Here is an 18,970-nt window from a genome sequence, read left to right as displayed (position 1 = left end):
CATCCTTTCGTCTTTCCCTCTCCTTCCCTCTTTCCTGATGAAGCAACCGTTGGTTGCGAAAGCTTGAATTTTGTGTGTATGTTTGTGTTTGTTTGTGTGTCTATCGACATGCCAGCGCTTTCGTTTGGTAAGTCACATCATCTTTGTTTTTAGATATATTTTTCGCTTTTAACATTTTAAACAAGTCCATTATTTACCATAAAAGAAAATATTCATAATTAAATAAATTAAACACGTTTTCTGGCAACATAATGAAATTACTTTAACTCTTTACTGTGGGCATCGTACTTTTCACATGAGATAAACTTTATCTCCGACGGTTGATTACATTACAGTATGCAGTACTACTGTCTGTCTACATGCATATCGCTATCCCATGACATTTGTCACCTCAGTGTATTGTCTTTGACAACTTCTTTTCATAATTAAATGAAACATTTCACTTCATTAAACTCTCTCCGGTAAGAGAGGGTAATGGGTTTTCAAATAAACTTTTCAGGCAGTGTCGCACAATCTTAACATTTCACCAACAAAGTATTATTTCCATTTTTCATAGTTTCCTTTAGTTTCATTCTTAATAGTAGTACTAAACTGTATATTTGTGGCTTCCTATAATATTTTAAAAACAGAGCAGTCATTCCTTATTTTATGTTGAAATTTGTATCCTTATCACGCCTGATTTTTCTGAAAATACTTTTTGATGATATAGGAAATTATTTAATTTCATTTTTTCCTTTGCAGACAGATTATCACTCTCTCTCACCCTTTTCATAATAGCTTCCAGTGCATCCATATCCTAATTATGGATTATGCCCAGATCTTCATTATTTCCTATCTGTTCTACTAAATTAATACTTACATTCCTTTCACTATCTTCTGTGATACTTTTGATAAAATATTGGTTTCCCTCAAATAAATACTTGCTCCAGATTTAGGATCAGGTAATCAAACTGTTTGTAGTTCAGTATAGCATAGTATTTTCCCAACCAGTCTAATCTTAATAGTAATGGTACATTAATATTTTGGATTACTAAAGAACTTTGAGTAACTTCTCTGTTCCCTACAAATTTACCCCTGTATCCAGTTATACACACCATTTTAATTTCATATACTGGTAATATCAGACAAATCAATTTTTTATTTTATTTTATTTTTTTAAAATTTGATTTATAACTCTCACCTCCTGAGTCCAAAATCCTCCCCACCCAGTAAGTGGTATTTCATAAGTCAAGGTACCCTTATGGGTTTCACTTGATATGCCCTATTATATATCTGATTTTCCTCTACCAATTACTCCCTGAAAGAACATTCTTGTTGTTGCCCTTCTTTTTTTTTTTTTTTTTTCTTCTAGTGGCCTCTCAGTCCGGTGCACTCCATAAGACCCGAGTGTTTTTTCTGGATGCTCTGCAATAACTGTGCCTGTGGTATGAGTCTCTTCTAGCCTCTTGTTGTGGTTATCTTATGTCTTCCAAATGCAAAAACTATCGGGACACCAATTATAAAATATTCCTGAAAGGAACTTGCATTCAAAGTGAAATCATGCTGAAATGCAATTATCTAATCTAAAATACATACAGAAGAAATGATGTGTGTTTGCATCAGCTGATGGTCAAGTGAAACAAGGTTTATCACGGCATTTGTGGGGACGGTGACAGGACCGTTTCAGAAAATGGTTTAGTTTTCATCACTGTAGGTCAGCAATGTGTATGCCAGCGTAGCCAGACATGGACAGAACAGAACAGAAATGTATATCTTTTTTCTTTACAATTAAAAATAATGGATGTAGGTAATCAGAAGAAAGTGGCGCTATTTTTTCACAGTCGCTGGTTCTCGGCTACAGTTGTTGCTCTGATCGGCACAGCGATTGTCCTCTCCAGCAAAGTACATTCAGCCATAGTGCTCCGATGTCTGATGAGTCTAAATGAAACATAAAAATACACGCTTTGTAATTATTTCATAAAATCATGATGTCACAAAAATCTCTTTAATTACATTTTAAAAGAAATGAATATCCAGACATCGCTCAGCAGTGTTCACAAAAATTCTTTTACATTACACAGTGTATGTGTAATAAAGTGTAGCTCATAGCATTTTTTTGTTTGTAATTTCCAGAAAGAAAAAAAAAAACACTTTTATTGGTGCTTTTATCTGAATGTTATCTGCATTTTACAGACACACTTGCATTTTACAGACACAAAAACTATTCTGTACATACTGTTAAATTTGCATTTTTGCAGAGTTTCTGTTCGACCAACTCGCAAGACAAAGGAAGCAGCTGCTATATACATGGAATTATTGGGAAAGAAATTAGCCACACCGGATCAGGAAGTAGATGAGGATTCTCTCTCAATAGATAGTTTTCCAGAGCTGCCAAATTCAAGGAGAATTGGTAAGTAGCCACTTTCAGATAGACTGAGGTATACTCAAATAATTTTGTATGGCTTTTTTCCAAACATTTGATCAGAGATACCATGTTTCTCTTAATTGTGTGTGAATTTTGTTGAGATTTGAGTTGCTGAATGGTGCAGTTGTAATACAAAAGTTTTAATATGGAGCCACATTTGTTCTGCTTGAAAAAATAAATTTAATTATACACACTGTATCACCGCACACTTTAAACCTTCTTAAAATGTCTCAAACATCTTCTAGTTAAGAGAAATTAGCCCTGGACAACCATGAGAGAATTTGGAATCCCATAGAAACTTACGAACATAACCCAAATATGCACAGAAGATGCCGTTTTTAGGATCAAAATTAAAATTCTCATTGCAGATGGATTTAATGTGTGGCCTATCAGCATATTTATCCATTCTAGCAATTAAAAAGGGATCCAACTCATCAGACAACTGAGCACAAAATTTAAAAAAATTCCAATATTGAGTTACATGACAGAGGTTTTTTTTTTAAGATAATGAAAGAGAAATTATATCTCTTGCATAGCAGTTGACCAAAGTCCTCAGAGGAACTGGTTTGCAATTAATGCCAGAAAAACAACTTTTTGTTTTTTGCTGATCTGTGCTCCCAAAGATAATGATGAATTGAATCTTGAATGGATAAATTGCTCCATTTAAACAAGTCACTGAATTTAAATATCTTAGAGCTGTCTTTGGTATAGCAAATAATTTAACAGATTAAATCAAAATTTGAAATCAGAATGCATATATATTACGCTTTGTTAGATATAGAGCAGAAATATCTGTAGGAAAACTGTAATATGTAGCAGCAAATCAGTTATAAAACTAGTTGTAACATACACATGTGAAACCCAAACACTGCCAAAGAAAGATGAGAGACCTTTAGTATATGTGAGAGGAAAACACTACGTAAAATTTTTGGAGCAATGAAGGATCATGTCAGTATGTGGCAGGTAAGAATTAATATTTCAATAATAATTATATATCAGTAGTAACACATTTGTGTTCCTAACTGTTCCTGCACTGTTGAAATCTCTGTACTCACTCAAAAGAGGCTTTAATTACTTTTACATATTTGTACATACTCCACAATCCACTGTACAGGGTGTGCCAGAGGGTGCTTTGTACCAACATTAGTGATTTTTCTGTCCTATTCCATTCGCGTTTTAAGGCAGGGGAAGAATGATTGTCTGTATGTACCTGTACACATCCTAGTCTCTCTTCTCTTAATGTCATGACTCCTACATGAGATATGTGATGGTGGTAACATAATGGTCACACTATCTTTACTAATACAGTTCTGCAAGAACTTTGTCAACATTCTTCTCATGATTTCAACAGAAATTCCCCCAGCATCTTTGCTACTCTGACGTTTGGGCTACACTGTTCTGTTATGATCTAGTAGTGTGTGTGTGTGTGTGTGTGTGTGTGTGTGTGTGTGTGTGTGTGTGTCATATATATATATATCCCTATGAAATCCCCAAGCCACCTTCCCTACCCTCTGGCTCCTACCCTTGTAACCGCCCCCGGTGTAAAACCTGTCCCATGCACCCTCCCACCACCACCTACTCCAGTCCTGTAACCCGGAAGGTGTACACAATCAAAGGCAGAGCCACGTGTGAAAGCACCCACGTGATCTACCAACTGACCTGCCTACACTGTGATGCATTCTATGTGGGAATGACCAGCAACAAACTGTCCATTCGCATGAATGGACACAGGCAGACAGTGTTTGTTGGTAATGAGGATCACCCTGTGGCTAAACATGCCTTGGTGCACGACCAGCACATCTTGGCGCAGTGTTACACCGTCCGGGTTATCTGGATACTTCCCACTAACACCAACCTGTCAGAACTCCGGAGATGGGAACTTGCCCTTCAACATATCCTCTCTTCTCGCTATCCGCCAGGCCTCAATCTCCGCTAATTTCTAATTTCAATTTGCCGCCGCTCATACCTCACCTGTCTTTCAACATCATCTTTGCCTCTATACTTCCGCCTCGACTGACATCTCTGCCCAAACTCTTTGCCTTTACAAATGTTTGCTTGTGTCTGTGTATATGCGGATGGATATGTGTGTGTGCGCGAGTATATACCTGTCCTTTTTTCCCCCTAAGGTAAGTCTTTCCGCTCCCGGGATTGGAATGACTCCTTACCCTCTCCCTTAAAACCCAAATCCTTTCGTCTTTCCCTCTCCTTCCCTCTTTCCTGATGAGGCAACCGTTGGTTGCGAAAGCTAGAATTTTGTGTGTATGTTTGTGTTCGTTTGTGTGTCTGTCGACCTGCCAGCACTTTCATTTGGTAAGCCACATCATCTTTGTTTTTAGGTATATATATATATATATATATATATATATATATATATATATATATATATATATAATAGAGGGAAACATTCCACGTGGGAAAATATATTTAAAAAGAAAGATGATGAGACTTACCCAACAAAAGCGCTGGCAGGTCGATAGACACACAAATAAACACAAACATACACACAAAACTCTAGCTTTCGCAACCAATGGTTGCCTCGTCAGGAAAGAGGGAAGGAGAAGGAAAGACAAAAGGATTGGGTTTTAAGGGAGAGGGTAAGGAGTCATTCCAATCCCGGGAGCGGAAAGACTTACCTTAGGGGGAAAAAAGGACAGGTTTACACTCGCACACACACACACATATCCATCCACACATACACAGACACAAGCAGACATTTGTAAAGGCAAAGAGTTCGGGCCCGAACGTTTCCCTCTATATATATATATATATATATATATATATATATATATATATATATATATATATATATATATATATATATATATATAAAAAGAAAGATGATGAGACTTACCAAACAAAAGCGCTGGCAGGTCTCATAGACACACAAACAAACACAAAAATACACACAAAATTCAAGCATTCGCAACCAACGGTTGCCTCATCAGGAAAGAGGGAAGGAGAGGGAAAGACGAAAGGATTTGGGTTTTACGGGAGAGGATAACGAGTCATTCCAATCCCGGGAGCGGAAAGACTTACCCTAGGGAGAAAAAAGGACAGGTTTACACTCGCGCGCGCACACACACACACACATATCCATCCGCATACACACTAAAATGTCTGCTTGTGTCTGTGTATATGCGGATGGATATGTGTGTGTGCGAGTGTATACCTGTCCTTTTTTCCCCCTAGGGTAAGTCTTTCCGCTCCCGGGATTGTAATGACTCCTTACCCTCTCCATTAAAACCCAAATCCTTTTGTCTTTCCCTCTCCTTCCCTCTTTCCTGATGAGGCAACCGTTGGTTGCGAAAGCTTGAATTTTGTGGGGAGGATCCAGAATTTAAGGAGGTATTCTTTCATACACTTCTTACAAGAGACTATTCAGTTTTGAGAGCAGAGTGCTTCTCAATGTTTTCTTGCAAACCTTTGTGAATTGGAAGTGCGGACAGGCCAAAGGCCTTGTGGATAAAGTGGAGATTGTTATACAACATGTCTTGTTTGAACAGTGACATAATAAATCAGACGGCTCTGCATGAGACTATGATACCAATATACTATAATGTCATATCGTAGGACATATTTTAAACTTCAAAATATTAGGAACACTGTAGAAATATGAGGTTTTGTTTGAAGGAATTTATTGTTTTTGGATGAGAACATTCCTGCAGTAAATCATGTATAGAAACAAAATACCATAAATGAAACAAGTAAATTTCGTTATGAGAATTGCATACATTACCAGAAAATTTATATCTCTGCATAGCTTGACTGACAACTACAGTACAGAGTCACACATTAATTAAAAATAACTTAACTATATTTACCTGAGTATAAGCAACCCCTTTTTTTCCAAGAGGCTTCTTGAGAAAAATTTATTTTTAACATATTTTGACTAATTAAAGTTACAAATTTTTATTGACATAAATATCTGCTTAAAAAGTTAACATTATACCTAGTCTAAATTTATGCCATTTGTTAGTTCTCTACATTTTGATAAAACAAGGAGAAATGAAATAAACAAAAAAAAATGGTTTAGGTTAACTTGTGATTCTGAAGTTGTGGTTACCATGGAACCTGAGAACTCAGCTGTTCTTATCCAAGCATATCGTCCGCCTGCTGCTCTCTCATTGGCTGTGTAGAACTAACAGCTGACACTCCCCATTTGGTTCCCATTGTACTGTATGTCTTGGTGAATGTTGACAAAATTCCAGCACAAAACACATAGTATGTCCTGGGCCCCTATCTAGACTTTAACCATCTCCTGCAGAAATGAATATTATTGTGGAGTACTTCCCAATTTTAAGTTCAAATTCGACTACAAAAGGATTCAGTCAAATTGCAGTTAATTTCCCTTGTTATTTCACCTGGATGGCACCATCATGATCTAAAGCTGATTAAAAGCTGGTAATGTTTTTACTCAGTATTCTAAAATGTGAACAGCAATCAAATTTCTCATTTGTAACCCACTCCGTAAATTGTTACAGTCTCTCATAATCAAATAAAATATTGATCCGGGTTCAGAATGAAATAATGTTTTTTGAAGGACAACATTTCCACTTTTGAAAGTTACCTTCACTTAAAAAGCAGCTTAGTATTTGTGTATGGTATCCATACAGGTATGAGAACTTTCATTGCTTTTTTGTTCAAATGCAACAACAGTTTGTAAGGTGATAGAATTTAGTGCCATTTCTTCGTGTCTTTCACAAAGTGTCAAATTTTAAGCAGGGCAATAGATTGTTGTAGTGGCTAGTACGTTGTTTCTCGCATATCCCTTGCACTGGTGCCTTGCGAGTCAAACGTCACTTGGTTGTTCAAATGACATATTGGGAAATCTTGAATGTGTTCAAAAGCAAGTATTGTATGTCCAGCCCTGCCCTTCTGAAATCTTCAAAATAAATCAGCAGGTGGCCCCAATATCCAAAGCTTCATTCGTAAATGTAAGATGGTCCCTATATACCCTATTAAATGATGTGAACCTGTTAACATCAGCGGCAGTAGTTTGATCTGCAGATATAAGACGGCCTTCTGTTTTTTGAATTACGAGTTTGGGCAAAAATCTTGTCTAAAAATCGAGTAAATATGGTAACTGGATCGAGTATCATAAGAGTAGTTCTGTACCTTAAATGGAGGCAATGATAATACAGAGAGAGAGAAATGAAAGAGAAATTATCATAAATAAATCAAACCCTGTATTGCAAGTTGGAGAATACTGTTTACAACTATTACTTAATGTGTGCATCAGGATAAATTGAAGTGGTTATCACTGATGCCATTATACTTCCTCGAGGTGAAAGGATCATCAGATTAATATTTCCCTCAGTCAGTTTCAGAATAGTGGAAAGCACTCTACGATTTTCAGTATCAAAACTCCTGCTGTCTTTCACATCATCAGTACAACCAGATGCAATACTTGAATTTAGAAATGGTGCCTTGTCACAGCCAGTGTCATTTGTCATCCTTTTTCTGTCCCAGCTCGAGCTCTGTCACTAATTACCTCACCATTGACGAGATATTAAACTCTGATTTTCCTTACCCTTATTCTGATTGCAGTTCCACATAATAATATTCAGTTTTCTTCCATTGAATCCACAATTTATTAGCTGAGGGGTTGTTCCTTATCATTTTAAAATGAATGTGATGTAGAAATATTTGTTTTGAAGATAAAGCACAATGACTTTACTATTCTGCAATAGTCACAATTACTTTACTACTATAAATATATTTTTTCTTTTTTTCCCAGAGCAACAAGAAAATGAAATAAAGGCAAAAGCTGTGAAGACCCTAAAGACTATCAGTAAGAGCAGTTCACCTTTACGTTCTAGACAAACGAAAGTGGAGGCTCCCAACAAGACAGAAAAGAAAGGTGCAGATGACGAGAATCTCAAGGGAAAGGATACAAAGAAGGTAAAAACTCCTAGTGCAAAACCAAAGTTGGCCGTGAAGAAAGAGGAAACGCTGGGAAAGGAAAAAGTTCCAGAAGAAAGACGAAAGCTGCTAGCAAGACGGAAAGTTGAAAATGAGAAGCAAGGAAGTAAGTGTAGTGTAAAAAATAAAACTGATGCCAAAGTTCCCACAGATTCTTCAAAAGAATCAAAGGAAGTGGTTCATTCACCTGGATTGAAGGCAAAAGTGAAGTTACAAGCAACTCAGGAAAAAAAGAAATGTGAGACTTCATTGAGTACCAAAACACAGACCACAACTAAAGAAAAGCGTACACCTAAAGAACAGGAAGGTGACGACGGTGGCATGAAACAACCTCAAGTTCCTCGCCGAAGCCTACGAGCACCCGTGAAAGATCCTGTATCTACCATTTCTGAATCATCCGAGAGTACTGCCTCTGAGTCCGCTGCTTCTAAAAATCTTAGAAATAAGGATTCATCTCCTTCCTCACCCAGTAGAGCACTACGTAAGCCTAGAGCTCTCGAAAGTGCTCTGGATGATAAATTTAGTGACTCTGATGAAGAACCATTGGGTAAAATAGCTTTAAAAAATGCTGCAGTTAAGGCACTAAATATTTCAAATAAAGATACCCAAAATTCTTCTACAGGGAAGGCAAACAAAGTGGATGTAAAAAGTAAAATAGAAGCTGTTGTAACAGAAAAGGATAAAAATGTATCTAAGAAAAGCAAAGAACATAGTTCAAAAATCACATCTTCCAATTCACGAGAACCGAGGAAAACATTTGATTCTGCTCAGAAGTCTTCAAAATTAAAGTTGGATAAAGTGCAGGAAACTCGCGCAAGGAATGTAGTGGATTTATCTAAAAAGGTAAAGAAGAGCAATGATATGAAACAGGTGACAAAAGATGCAAGAAGACCAAAAAACGAAGAGAATACAAAAAATGAGGAAGGCAAGCCTCAGCCCACTGTTGCTAAAGAAAACACAAGGAAGAAACCTGTGTTATCTGGGAGTACAGGCACACCAGTTACAAGTGGTCAGTTGAAGTCAAATAAGAAAGGTCAGAGTAGTGAACAGTGTGCTGAGGCCTCTGAAGCGGAAGACGACTCTGGAGGCAATAAAAAAAAACTTCTAATTGAGGAAGTGCGTGCTAACACAGTTTCTAATGAAACAAAAGAAAACACAACTGAGAAGAACAGCAGAAATTCTGTTGATAGTGAGACAGTTTTTTCAAAAAATAAAGAACTGAATGATGCGAAATGTGATACTGCCAGTCCAGTTGTGTTATCTAGTGAACAAAAGACTAAAGAAAAAGATAATTTAGGCAAGGAAGAGAGTAAATGTGTTCTAGAAGGGAATGAAAAGAAATGTTCAAATGATCTCAAGGACACAAGCAAAAAAATCTTTCAAAAAAAAACAACAGTTGATAAAGAAATAGTGAAGAAACATAGCAGGCCGAAAGATGTTTTAAAGGCATCACCCAAGAAAAAGGTGTGTAATATTGATAAAACTCACAACACAGGTGAATTACCTTGCTCCCCTACTCCAGAAACAGAGTCACAGAAAAAAATGTCAAAGATAGAGTCGAGCCGGAGGTCCAGTTCCTCATGGACTGAATCTGAAATGGAACTTCAAAGAAGGTTGAGTCTGGTCTCACTCAAAGAATCAGACACAGAGTCCGAGGATGCAGACAGCCCAAAACAGGAGGGGGTGTCAGGCAAGAGACGAAGATCTTCCGGATCACAAAAAGATACTCAAAAGTTTGTTAATAGTTTTGCTATTGTGGAAAAGAGACATTCTAGTATCAGAACAAATTCATGGTTGTTTTCTGAAAAGCGGATTGAATCAGTTCGTAGTGATGGGGACAGACTCAGGAGAGGAATGTTGGAAGAAAAACAAAATACAAAGGAGGAGGTGTTTTCTTCAAGGAAAGCTGCCTCTTTTCACATTGAAAATAAATTTAGTTCCTTTAGCTCAGGAAGTGCAGCTTTTGGAAGGAAGCACATTCTGACCCAAGGCACATTTTCTTCTCTGCGTCATCCTGACAGTAGTCTTACGAGTAGTGTCTTTGGACCACACTTAAGAGTGCCAAAACCCATTCCAATTCTTTCAAAAACTTTTGGTTTTAGTATTCCAGTCAACACACAAGTGGAGGTGCCATACCTAAAGACAGCCACAAATGGAACTGAGGCAGGCCTTTTCTCGAAACGTAATCCTCAAAATGACATCCAATTTAAAATGTTATCAAATGCATCGACAGATGACTACGAAATGGAGAGGAAATGTGTACCTGGTATTATGATGTCAGCTATACCAACTTCTATGAACAGTAAGAAAGCTACTGCAGAGAGAATGTTGAACATGGAGAGACCATTTGAAAGGAAGTTGTCTGTTTCAAGTGATTCGTCATTTCAGAACGACGAGGACACTGCTGTCCATAAAACTGTGCCTGAAATCCAAGAGAAAGCCCATGGAGACTTGTCCGTGGGGGCTTCTGCAGTACTTGATAGAAATTGCAGCTTACCAACTGGACGCCACAGTAACGGTGCTAGCGAAAAGGAAGTATCCGCAACATTTACGATAGAGAAAGATGGTGAAGGGAGAGAGAGCTTATTGTTTCAAAATGAGAGCAGTGCTGATAAGAAGAATGCTGTATTGTCAAAAAGTGTAGAAAATCTGACTGAAACTCAGAGCATGTTAAGCATTTCATCCAGTAGGGAGTCAGTAAAAGACATTCAGAAACTGTTAGGCTTTTTATCATCTCCAGAATCGGAGATACCACCTCAGCAACGCTATCCTACTGTGCCATACAGCTGTCAGGGACTGAGTGAGCTGGACGTACCCAATCGTGTGAATAACAGTTTGCTTCAGGTCACAGAAATTCAGGAGAGTCAAAGAAAAGAAAAAAGTAAAATGGTTTCTCCAAAAGGAAGTGAAATGGATTCCAGGAAACTGAAACCTCAGTTTAAAACTTTTGAAGATATTGCAAAAGGTAATTGTGCTGAGAGATCTGTTGATGGTAATGCTGTTATCAATAAAGATGTCGTAACTGGCAAAGAAATGGAAACAAGGCTCAATGAAGAGCGTCCGGTGGCAGCACCTCCAGCAGAACTACCAGATTTTGATATCCCTCACGATATGAGAAATACTAAGAGTAAAACCAAAGTTAACATGTCAACGGAGAGAATTGAGAAGTGGCTCAATGAAAGTTATAGTGATAACATTGAACACAAAAGAGATTGTTCAGTGTTTACAACAAATGTGTGCAAGTGCTCCTCTTCAGCTGATGAAGATGATTATTTCAATGACAAACTTGTGATAGACAGTGAATATTCTTGCAGTGAAGTTGAAGATAACACACCAAAAATGTGTGATTCAGTATTCTCGAAAGTGGAACAGGACTCATACAAGACGGAAGTTGGCAATAGGAGTACTGCTGGAACTGTTCGAGCTACTTCATCGGGAAAGGGTGGCTATAAATTAAATGTGCAGAACAAAGTTTCACCTCTTCGTGAGAAAGTAGCTGTTGAACCACCTGGTGAGAGGACACCTTCAAACTTGAATTTTGTTTTCAACACATCAGCATCACAAATAATTAATGTTGAAGTGGTTGAATCTCCTCCAACAAAGAAAGTGCCAGCAGAAGACCCTGTCTCAAAAAAAGGCAGCACTGAAACGAGAAAAGAATACGAAACCCACAAAAGTAAGCCCATAATGCCAGAGAAAGTGACACCAGTCACTGCTAGTGGTTCTGCTGCCAATCACAATATATTGAACCAGACAAAAAATGTGGGTACTTATTCATCTAATGCAAACAGGGCAGAAAAACCCTCCAGCTTTGCCAAAACCAAAAAAGTCAAAATTGCAGGTAAAGTTTCTACGCCAATGAAGAGTCCAGGACACAAAATCCAGCCATCTCCAGAAAAAAAGTCCATATTCCAGCAGCGAAGGTCCTTCTCACATAAAGTTAAAGCAAGGAAAGAGCTTGTACCGAGTGCAAATGCCTTTTCACCTGAAAATGAAAGTAGTGTGTATGCATTTGAATCAGATTCTGAGCTCCCTCCTCTTAGCACACCTTTCAGAAGAAACACTCGTGACAGTAGAACATCGAGCACTACAACATCAAAATCTGAGGAGGATTTAACAAAACTGGGAGAAACTGATATACCGTCACCTCCTACAGCCACAGTACAACCACTGTCTATGCCGCCCCCTGTCAAATCAGTACCACAAGTCGATCCTGGAAAATCTCCAGAGAACACGGAGGTACCTCAGGATAAAGCAGCGGGGATCGGGTGTGCAAAAACTGTAAGCGGTACGGTCAGCTCTACAGTCTCTCGTACAGTTGAAGAATCTAATCAGCCAGTACCGGCTACCAAGGAACATACACCTCATCTGAATAAAGAGGTCAGTGGCATATTGTTACGATCTGGCACAGATCCCAACTCACCTGTAACATTGTTGGTTCTCCCAGCACAAAAGCCTACTGAATATGTTGCACTGATCCCAAGCGTTGCGAATCCCTCAGAGTGCCATGTGTCTGCATTGCAAGGTAACAATGTTTCTGTTGTCAACGTTTCTAGCAGTTTGGCTGGTGGACAATTCAGCACAGCACCAGTGAGGGCACCTACGAAGATTCTACTAAGCCCAGCAAGAACGGCCACTCAGAAAGATCCACACACAACATGTTTGTACTTGGCACCCTCCGATAAGACACCAGTCCTTGCATGTCCAGTCTACAGTGAAGAACACGGTACTGTGCAGGCGAGCAATGTAAACACAGTGAGAGACAACAGCTTTCCTGCCACCAGTACCAGTGTGCCGCCTATCAAACACCCCAGCAAAATACTTCTCAGCCCCACTCATGTCCCTCTCCTCCTGTTAACAAAAGATGCAGGGGCTCAGAATGTGATTGGTGAGCAGAGCGCACCTCTGGTCGATATGTCTGAAGTTGAAAAGCTGAAAACTGTGGTGTCTGAACAGAAAACTGAGAACAGTGTTTCCAGTCGTGTTGTTTCAGACTGTATTGCACCAACAGACTGCTCAAGAGAGTTACATAAAAATGTTTCAGATGTTCCAAATATATCTGTCAATAATCCTAATGTCCCTGAAATGCCTAAAGTACTTCCACAAACAAGAAATATTCCAGAGAAACCAGTGCTAATTGTTGAAAATATAAATGTCACTGAAGCACCAGTTATAAATACCGAGGCATTTGACATTACTACAACAATGCCATCTGTTGCAGAAAAATTAAGCGGGACAGATTTGCCATTGTCAGCAACTGAAAAAGAATTGTCTCTGGATGGAGGTGGGTTAGGTGTCGCAAGAGAAGCACTAAAAAGTGCATTAGGAAAGGTATGTCCCAGTCCTGATGCTAATGAAACTGGTTTTGAAATTCAAAATGTATCCCTAGAAGGCTCTGTAAGCGAAAATATCATATCTGCTGATAAAGAGGATATGCAGAGAAGTGTAGAGAATTGTGTCATCGGTGATAAGAATGAGTCTTGCTCCATGTCACAAGTAACAGAGAAGAACTTTGAACACTGCGACACGCCAGTTCAACAACCTGAGGCTGAACCACAGAATTTAAATAATTCGTCTCACTACAGTACTGAAGAGAGAGCAGACACTAATTCACTGGTCCAGAACACACTTATTGCTGAATCTCCACCTTCAGTTGCTCCTGTTTGTACTGGGGCATCAGAGAAGTCCTCAGCAACGGAGAAGGAGAATGTTCCTACCAAAGTGAGAAATTTCCCATTGGAAGAAATCTGTGCACCATATTCGCCCAAACCAAATAACACAGAAATTTTAGATAGACCAGTTTCCAAATCAGTTTTGGAATCAAGCTGCCAGAGAGATTTCTTGGCTTCTTGTAAGACTGACGCTGCCTCGGGAATGGACGAAACAAGCAAAGAATGCCAGTCTTTACCGAATGTGTTTGAAGGGAACACTACAGGGCAACTTGTGAGAGACCCTCATCCCGAAAAACTTTATGTTCATGCTTCTAGCCAATTGTCTGTGACTGATGAGCGGACTATTTCACTTGCCCTGCCAGACAAATCTCAGCAGCAACTTGAAAAGTCAGCATGTGTCCAGGTAGACATATTAAATGAAAGCTTTGTCCCTGGTCAGAAGACCAGTACATCGATAGCCGTACAGGTGAATCTAGACTCTGATCCAGATACTGGGCCTCCCGAACCAGAACCACCTCAGCGCAGCATGGAGATTTCCACTCAGACAGAGGGAGGCGACGATGACGAAGATGATGAAGAAGGCCATCTCTTTTACATTCCCTTACAGTCGTCACCTGGTTCATGCCATGGTTCCTCCTCACAGATGATACAGGGTGTAGCAGTGAAATTGGGGACTGAAGGTCCCACAGGACCGAACCAGCGTGTCATCATGCGAGCCAAGCTTGTGACGAAACCACCAAACTTCAGCCGCTCATCTGCTTCTGCACAAGATTCTGCTCTTGCTAGGAGGTAAGTTGATTTTTCTTGCTACTGGCATTTGAAGCACATCTCCAAAGAGCAGTCACTAGTTAGGAATAAGATTACATTAGTCACATACCGCAGAGAGGAGTCTCTGGGTCGTGGAAGGAAGTCAATGACATACATCTCATTTTTATTTACTACAGTGAAAGGATTAAAGATATGAAATATTGTCAGTATTAATTACATAAAATGTAAAACATTAAGAAATAGTGTTACATATTTTCGATGTATAAATGCTGATTGAAGCGACGAATGAAAATTTGTGCTAAGGCCGCAATTCGAACCCAGGTCTCCTGCTCAATAAACAGATGCAGTGAACATTGTGCCACCCTGGCACAGTAGCTTTGCACAACTTCACTGACTACCCTATTACACCTCCCTCCTCAGTCCAAATTCCCATTCACACCGCAGCCCACTTGGTATTCCCACTAAACTCAAACAGCATTGCAGAGACTCTCCAACAGTATTGGAACAGCACATCAGCATCAAATGAAATTTGGGATCCTTCCTGAAACCCAGGCATAGGTGCTGTAACCAAATGAAACTATGTGGTACAAATTTTCATTTGTTGCATCAGTCTGCATATATACATCATAGATGTTTGAGACTTGAAAAGATCTCTGGAATCATATAGTTTCATTTGATCTGATTTAATGCTAGGATTGTAACAGGGCAGTAGAGCCCATATGAAAGTGTAACAGAGATTCTTGAGGAACGTAAATGCAAATCTTTGAAGAAAGGCAAGGTTGTTCTCTCAAAACCGTGTTGCATGAAGAACTAGTATTTCATGGAGATTGTATGACAGTTCATCTGTCATTACAGTACATCTTGTACAGAAATTATAAGAATAACAAAATGGAGATTACAGGAAGTATAGTTAGTTAGTTAGTTAACAGAATGAGTTAGTTAGTTGTTGTTAGAGTTAGTTAGTTAGTTGTTGGACACAGAGTCAGAAATACTGAAACAAACCGTTTTTGTGTAGTCAGAACCTAAAACCATATGCTTATGAGTTGTTACTGCAGGATACTTCTCTGGTAATTACAACAGTCTACAGAGCCCCACTAGGAAACTTTCAGCTATTTATGAGAAATCTAGGTACATTATTGGACAGCCTGTTAGACAAGAAGAAACAGTAATATTCCAATATTTCAAAGTATCTTTCCTAAAAGATACAGGCAGGAAAAATTAACCATAATCAGTATTTGGGTTTTTCAGTCTAATTTCAGTAGTTAATTTTCCAACTTGGGTGCAGCAAGAGAGCAGGACCCTGGTTAACAATGTATTAATAGACAGCATATTAATAGACAGTGTTCAGGCTGAACCAATTAATCTGTACCCAACTGTTAATGGATCGTCCAACCTTGATGTACAGTTAATGGAAATTAGCAATATAGCACCTTACAGCCCTGAGACAGGTTCCTTCTAAGCAGTGAGGCTTATTAATGTGTTTTAAGAGTAAGTTAAAAAGACGTGATATGGGGTGAGGCATATATATGGAAAGAACACTGATATCAAATTCACTTTATTCCATTGTGAATTTGTATCAGTATTTGAAAATAGCTACCCTAAAAACTTATGCAGAAAACATGGTTAAAAACCATGTAAGCCGTGGATAACTAAGGGAATTAAGAGCTCACATGCTGCTTGTCTACGATAACGTGGATTTTATTGGTGCTACCAGAAGCCAAGAAAACTGGCACTAATTGGGATATATTCATTTATTTCTGAGTGCTGCCAGAGTTAAGCTGCCCCTAGATGCGAATTGTTATGTTACACATTGTTATGGGTAATGGTGCCATTCAGCCTAAGTATTTATGGCAAACGTATCTGCTCCAGTGACGAATCCCTCAACAATACACCAATAACCTGACCAGTGCTTTCCTCTCCTGCAACTATCCTGCAGACCTTGTCCACAAACAGATCTCCCAAGCAGTACATTCCTCCCTGTCCAACAACAATGTTCCTACCCCCAGATCACACAGAAGCATCCCTCTTGTCACCCAATATTATCCTGGCCTCGAAAACATCAACAAATTACTGCGCCAGGGATATGACTTTCTCAAGCCAACCCCTGAAATGAGATCATCCCGTGACAAAATTCTCCCCACACCACCCAGAGTTGCCTTTCGTCGCCCCCCTAACCTCCGTAACATCCTTGTTAAACCCTACAATATTCCCAGACTACCTTCTCTACCCAGTGGTTCCTACCCCTGTAACCGACCCGCTGCAAAACCTGCCCCATGCATCCCCCCACAACCACCTACTCCAGCCCCGCTACTGGTAAAACATACACAATTCAAGGCAGGGCCACGTGTGAAACTACACATGTCATTTATCAACTGACATGCCTGCACTGCACAGCCTTTTACATCGGTATGACAACTACTAAACTGGCTGAGAGCATGAATGGACACAGACGAACTGTCCGCCTAGGAGATGTCCAATACCCAGTAGCGGAGCATGCCCTCCAGCATAATTATAGGGACCTAGGAACCTGCTACACCGTATGTGCCATTTGGCTTCTCCCACCCAACACCAGTCCCTCTGAACTGCAGAGATGGGAACTTGCACTCCAACACATCCTTTCATCCCGCCATCCCCCTGGACTGAACCTACGTTAAACAACCTCACTCCCATTTACTCTTCAGTCTTCTCCTCTTTCCCTTTCCTCTTAGCCATTCACGCATCTTTTCATCCTGCATAGTTGTGTTTATCTTTATACTATATACCTCTTTACTTCTGTATGCATCCTCTTTGGTTTGAAGCTGGCACAGTACTTACAATAGAATATCTTTGGCTTCCCTCTGACAACCATGCCTCCATCCTTGCTACCCTCCCTGTTTTCCTTTCCCTGTTGCTTCATAACCTGGGTTGTGAGTAACTGAATCTACTTTGCGTTCTTCCCTTTCTTTCCCCTCTCTCCTCCCTGATGAAGGAACATTTGTTCTGAAAGCTAGGAAAGTAAATTTTCAGTTTTGTTTTTTGTGTATCTATCAGCTGTACTGAGCTGAGGTAAGTACTGGCCAGCCCCTCTATCTCTTTGTTAGTATTTGTTTCACATCTTTATATGAGATTTTCCATTAATCATCTAAAAAACAAAAGCTCAGCTGGTGTTGATGGCATTTTAAACAGAATACTGAAAAATTTCTCTAACTTAGTAAGAAATTTCCATAATGATATAAGGTGCCCCCCTCCCCCAAACCTATTACCTTATATATTTCCAAAAAGAAACAAAATGTGGAAAATGCAATTGGCCAGGGTTGCACCTGTGTAGGGGCTCATACAATGGACAGGAGTGCAGAATCTATGAAGGTCAAAGAACACTATTTTCAACACAGTCAGTTTTTTTAATGTACATGTACGTTTTTTTTTTTCCACAGAAATGAAAACTAGAGGTGCAGTTACTACTGGCAGAACTGCTGTCAGTGTCAAACAGGAAAATACACTGTGACAAATTTCATATGTGTTTCAGACAGTGCTTTCCCTGCTTTGGTGTGGTTTGTGACATTTGCAGTCACCTCGGCAATATGCTGGTCTTCAGTAATGAAGAGAAACTAGATATGATGTTAATTTATGGCAGATGTCACAGAAATACAGTAACAGCTGTAGCAGTGTGCACTGAATGCTACCCAGATCGGCTGAACAGTACCCAGATCGTATCTCATGGAAACACTCAGCTGGGTGCCTGGAAAGTGTTCGTGTACAAACACAGCAACTAACAATTTGTACAACAGATTGCACACAGTTCTGGAATAAGCTGTAGTAGTGTTCGGAGAATTTTGCTTAGGCATACATTTCATCCGTATCGCATCTCACTATACCAAGAAATGTACACGAAGACTTTTGCACATCAGTGTTGTGAGGTCATTCTGACTACCTACATGATATGTTGTTTACAGATGAAGCTTTGTTGACAAAGAATGGTAGCATGAGTTTGTGGAACATACACTACTGGCCAGTACAAAATAACAAAACTCTCCTGGTTTTGCTCAGTTGCTCATCAGTGACTGTGAGGTTTCAGTGTTTGGTCTGGTCTTCATTGGTATGCATGTTATGGTCCCTATTTTTATCAGGGACCATTAACTGAATGGCAATATGCATCATTTCTGGAAGACACACTCCCCCTTCTCGTGTAGGACATGATATTGGAAACATGTCTATCAATGTGGTT

General features: G+C 39.3%; 1 protein-coding gene across 1 annotated transcript in view; it reads left to right on the top strand.

The window, feature by feature from the left end:
* Positions 1–18,970, top strand: part of LOC126188462 (uncharacterized) — a 189,779-nt gene that overhangs the window by 70,064 nt on the left and 100,745 nt on the right. Inside the window, exons 9-10 of the mRNA XM_049930066.1 lie at positions 2,238–2,389; positions 8,142–14,787. Of these exons, the coding sequence (XP_049786023.1) occupies positions 2,238–2,389; positions 8,142–14,787 (6,798 nt within the window). The remainder of the gene's footprint in view (positions 1–2,237; positions 2,390–8,141; positions 14,788–18,970) is intronic.

Source organism: Schistocerca cancellata, chromosome 5, assembly GCF_023864275.1.
Source record: "Schistocerca cancellata isolate TAMUIC-IGC-003103 chromosome 5, iqSchCanc2.1, whole genome shotgun sequence".
Classification (NCBI taxonomy): domain Eukaryota; kingdom Metazoa; phylum Arthropoda; class Insecta; order Orthoptera; family Acrididae; genus Schistocerca; species Schistocerca cancellata.
This window is presented reverse-complemented; position numbering and strand designations above follow the sequence as displayed.